We start from the raw sequence: 4,779 nt of genomic DNA, 5'->3' as shown, positions 1-4,779 counted from the left end.
GACCTTGGCCATGGAATTAGGACCTTGGTTGTGAGATTGAGACCTCGGCCATGGAATCAGGACCTCGGTTATGGGATTGGGACCTTGGCCATGGACTCAGGACCTTGGATGTGGGATTGAGAACATGGTCATGGGACTGGGGCCTTGCTCACAGTTTTAGGAACTTGGTCATGGTCTTAGGACCTGGCCCGTGGGTTGAGGTCCTTCCTCATGGGCCTTCCTTGTGGTTTTAGGAACTTGGTCATGGGATTAGGATCTAGCTCATGGACTTGGGCCCTTCCTCCTGGGTTTAGGGCCTTGCTTGTGGGTTTGGGACCCTGTACATGGATTTAGGGCTTTTCTTGTGGCTTTGGGACCTTTTTTATGGGTGTAGGACCTTCCTCGCGGATTTAGGACCTTCCTTGTGGTATTGGGATACAACACAGCCCATCCCAATGCTCCCACCCCATGGCCTCAGCAGGGATGAAGGGAATGGCCCCTGCCCAGGAGCACAGATCCTGGGAAAGGCTGAGATCATGGAAAAAGCTCTAGGAAAGGATTTGGCTCACCACCCACCCACCCACCGTGGGGAACACAAACATTAGGAGTACCAGACCATGGATTTTTAGGAATATCTTTATTAAAACCCACTGCAAACACATTTTTATTCAGGTTTTCTTGGAATTTCATCCAGAGAGAGGTGTTGGGATAATTTCATCCTGTAAATCCAAGAGTTTCATTCTGAGAAAGAAAAACACTCATCCACAACAAAAAATTCCAAGGAGCAGGATGAACATCCCATCTCCTGTGGAAGACAGGGCACCAAATTATCCTGCTCCAACTTGTGGGATTCACCAGTCCCTGGACAACTCCCTAAGGAGGCCACGGATCAAGATGTGGCAGGAAAAATGAGAGACATGAGGCTGGATCCAGGTGGAATTGCACCAGGAGGGAGGATGCTACAGCAGGAAATATTCCATTAAGGAGAATCCAATGTAAACCTTGGCACAAATTCCTGTCTTCCCCTAGATCCATCATCATTCCCCAATGGAATACACAAAGGTTGCAACAGAAATCAGGATTTTGATTTTTGGGGAATAAACAACTCACCTCAGGTATTTCCCACCTCTGATTCCACCCTCACCTTTTCTTTTCTTTTCTTTTTTTTAATAGCCTTATATCCCATAAAAAAACCCAAGGCTGTCACTTCCCACAGACCCCAATCCAGCATAATTACATGGGATTTCCTTCATTGATCCAGCTATTTCCAATGCTCTGCTGACTTGGGATTTGGGAATTTTCGGCAGGATTTCCAAGAATCCTGCTGCTGCATTCCCTCCCTTTCTCCCAACTCAAGCAGCACATGGAAAACGTTCCTATCAGCTCCATTTTTCCTGTTTGCAGCTCACAATGGAGCCCCAAGACAAGAAAAAAGCAGGAAAGGGTTTTGCTCAGCACATGGAATGACAGGATGCAGCTCCCTGCCCACCACAAACTCCTTTGTGTTCTATTCCCATTCCTGGAGCAATTCAGCTCCAGGGACAAAATAACTCCAACAGAAACTTCAGGAACCTGCTGGACCCTTCAAATCCCGTGGCTGATCTTTTCCAGCCCTTCATAGCACAGATAAACCATGGAGGAGGTCCTGCTGGGTGTGCCCTTCAGGATTTGGGGCAGAATTCCTGCTGGAAAGGCTGGAAGAGGCTCAAGGAGTTTTGGGAAGTACCTGGGGAGCAACTTGGCCCAGAGAGTTTTTTTGGGAGTTACGAGTTTTACACAGAATAATCAGCAAGTATTCCAATTCCAGCGTGTTCCTTACACAGGGAGAGAGGGAAAACATGCTCAGCCTGGAGCCGGGAAGGATCCTTCCCAAAACAAATGATCCAACAGGAAAAGCCCAGCCTCTCATGTGGCTGATGGGAAGGAGAGCATTGTTTTCTCTGTTTAGAAGTGGATTTAGGCAGGATACTCAGGAAATGAGGAGGTGGTTACTCCAAACACAGCTTTTCCTACCTTTATGCCATTCCTTGGCTCCATGATGAGCAGTTTTCCCTGGTTTCAGGTGATAGATTTTTAACAAAACCCCAAAAGTAACCCTTAAACCCCACCCTGGTTGTGCCTGCAGGGGCCTGCTCGAGCTCTGCTGAGGCACATCCCAGTTTCAAACCCTTTCCCATCCCAGCTTCAAACCCTTTTCCATCCCAACTTCAAACCCTTTTCCATCCCAGTTTCAAACCCTTTCCCATCCCAACTTCAAACCCTTTTCCATCCCAACTTCAAACCCTTTTCCATCCCAACTTCAAACCCTTTGCCAGGAGAACGAGGCAAATCCAGAGGGAGCAGTGCACAAGGGGCTGCAGAATTCCAAGTGAGCAGTTTTCCTTTAGGAACGCGATCCAACAATTCCGAATTTGCCTTTTGGAGCAGAGCTGAGGAGACAAAATTCCACCCCATTCCCTCTCCCCTCTCGTTAACCCTTGGAGTAGCAGGACTGCAAATCCCACTGGAACAAACAGCCCGAGGAGCTCGCTTTGGGCACAAAGCATTCCCTCCCACCCTTTCACTGGGATTTTTAACCCTCTCCTACCTGCGCTCCCCGCGGCTCTCGGGCTGCTCGGGCACCCAGCAATAATTATCGGCCGCGTTTTTGGCCGGAGGTTTCTCCCTCTTGGCCGCCCTTTTCCTGCAAGCCACGAGCGCCAGGGCGAACGCCAGCAGGAGCAGGATGGCCACCAGGCTGCCCACGATGTAATAGAGCAGCAGCCGCGGGCCGTCGGCGCTGTGCTCGTCCGAGCCGGCCCCCAGTCCCGCGGTGGGCATTCCCAGAGAACGCGGGATGCTCGTGGTCCATGGGATGCGCGTGCTGCGGGGGATGCCGGAGCTCGGTGGGATGCCCGAGCTCTTTGGGATGCCGGAGCTCTGTGGGATGCTGCCGGAGCTCCGCGGGATGACGGTGGAGCTCTCTGGGATGCTGCTGGAGCTGTGTGGGATGCTGGAGCTCTGCGGGACACTGTTTGGGATCGCCTCTCCGGGGCTGCAGCCGTGGCCATCCGCGTCCCGGAGGGAGCCAGGCGGGCACAGGCACTCGTAGCCGCCGGGGAAGTTGTGGCAGGCGCCGGGACACGGATCCCTCAGGCACTCATCCACATCCAGGCAGGACTCTCCCCCCGGCTGCCGCTGGAAGCCGGGCCGGCAGGCGCAGCGGAAGGAGCCGGGAATGTTGATGCAGAGCTGCGGGCACGCGTGGGGCTGGGCACACTCGTCCACGTCGTGGCAGTGGTGGCCAGCGGGCCCCGCGGGGCGGTAGCCGGGCGGGCAGAGGCACTGGAAGCCGCCGGGAATGTTGTGGCACTGGTGCTGGCACGGCCCCGACTCGCACTCATCCACATCCGAGCACCCGCGGCCGTCGGCTGCCAGGGCGTAGCCGGGCTCGCAGCCGCACTCGAAGCCGCCGGGCAGCGGGCGGCAGGATCCCTGGCAGGGGTTGGGATGGCAGGAATCCTCGGGAAGGCAGGAGGCCATGTCGGCGGCCAGCACGAAGCCGGGGTGGCAGGCGCAGCGCGGGGGCTCGCCGGGCGCGTCCAGGCAGCGCTGCTGGCAGCCCCCGTTGTGGTGCCCGCAGTCCACCGGGCACAGGGGACCCGGCGGGTGCCAGGCGAAGCCACCGCCGGCCAGCGGCCCCTTGCAGACGGCGAAGGCCGAGGCCCGGCCGCTGTCGCACTGCACCTCGGCCAGCGTGCCGAAGGGAGCGGCGGCCAGGCGGGCGCTGCGCACCCCGAACGGCGTGGCGTAGGTGACCTCGCCGCGGCCGGCCAGCGGCAGGAGCCCGCACATTCCCTGGAAGCTGAACTTGCAGAGGAAAGCCGGGAGCGTGCTCCGGCAGGCTCGGTCGGCCCAGCCGCCGGGTCCGTGCGGGCCGGGCGGCCGCAGGGCCACACAGCGGGCGCTCACGCAGGTGACGGCCGGCTCGGATGCCCACTGCGAGAAGTTGCCCGGCTCGCCTCCGGCCACCCAGGAGAAGCCTCGCAGCGGCTCCTGCGGCCGCACGCAGTGACCCCGGGGCAGGGCGAGCCCGAGCCAGGCCGGGCCGGCCCAGCCGGCGCTGGCCAGCAGCTCCCGCAGCCGCTCGGCCTCGCCCGCGCTGCCCGCTGGCGCCAGGTTGCCTCCGTTATCCTCGCAGCGCTCCTGGGCGCTTTTCCAGTTGCTCTCATGCCGGTGCAGGGTGTAGCAGGCGCTGCCGGCGCACAGCACCTCCGCGTCCTCCCCTCCGCAGCGCCAGGCCAGCAGCAGCAGCAGCAGCAGCAGGAGCGGCCGGAGCGTGGCCATGCCGCCGGACAAGTGGACAAATGACCAGCGGAGTCACATCCCGCTGTCCCGCCGAGCTCTCCCGAAACACATCCTGTGCTCCAGGCTTTCCTATTTATCACCGGAGGCCGTGGCTTCCTGTAGCGTGCACCCCGTTGTGCTTCCCGGCTTCCCTTTGTAAGAAACACGTTTGCTCTCCTGTGAAAATGCAGAAAGTTTAATAAAGGGCAGCAGGAGACAAAGCAAAGCAAGGATTATGGCTGGGCGCATCCTGGCACTCAGCCAAGAGCACCCCCTCACCTTCGGGGATATGGAAAACACCTTTTCCATTACCTCTGTCCTTTGCATCTTCATAGAGCCTTGTGCATATCCACAGGGCAGTTTACATATTCCGGGAAGTGTTTTGCACGGCCTCTCCTCGGGTCCGCCTCTCCAGAGCACGCGTGTCCCTCGGGTGTGGTTTGGGCTCCTCTTTATCGCTTCCAATGCGGGGCC

At 58.0% G+C, this 4,779-nt stretch overlaps 1 protein-coding gene across 1 annotated transcript; it reads right to left on the bottom strand.

The window, feature by feature from the left end:
- Nucleotides 1–599: 599 nt before the first annotated feature.
- CD93 (CD93 molecule) lies at nucleotides 600–4,351 on the bottom strand. The gene has a single exon (XM_066547741.1). The coding sequence runs from the start codon at nucleotides 4,303–4,305 to the stop codon at nucleotides 2,563–2,565; it is 1,743 nt and encodes a 580-aa protein (XP_066403838.1). The 5' UTR covers nucleotides 4,306–4,351; the 3' UTR covers nucleotides 600–2,562.
- Between the last annotated feature and the right edge of the window lie 428 nt (nucleotides 4,352–4,779).

This window comes from Molothrus aeneus, chromosome 3 (assembly GCF_037042795.1).
Source record: "Molothrus aeneus isolate 106 chromosome 3, BPBGC_Maene_1.0, whole genome shotgun sequence".
Taxonomy (NCBI): Eukaryota; Metazoa; Chordata; class Aves; order Passeriformes; family Icteridae; genus Molothrus; species Molothrus aeneus.
This window is presented reverse-complemented; position numbering and strand designations above follow the sequence as displayed.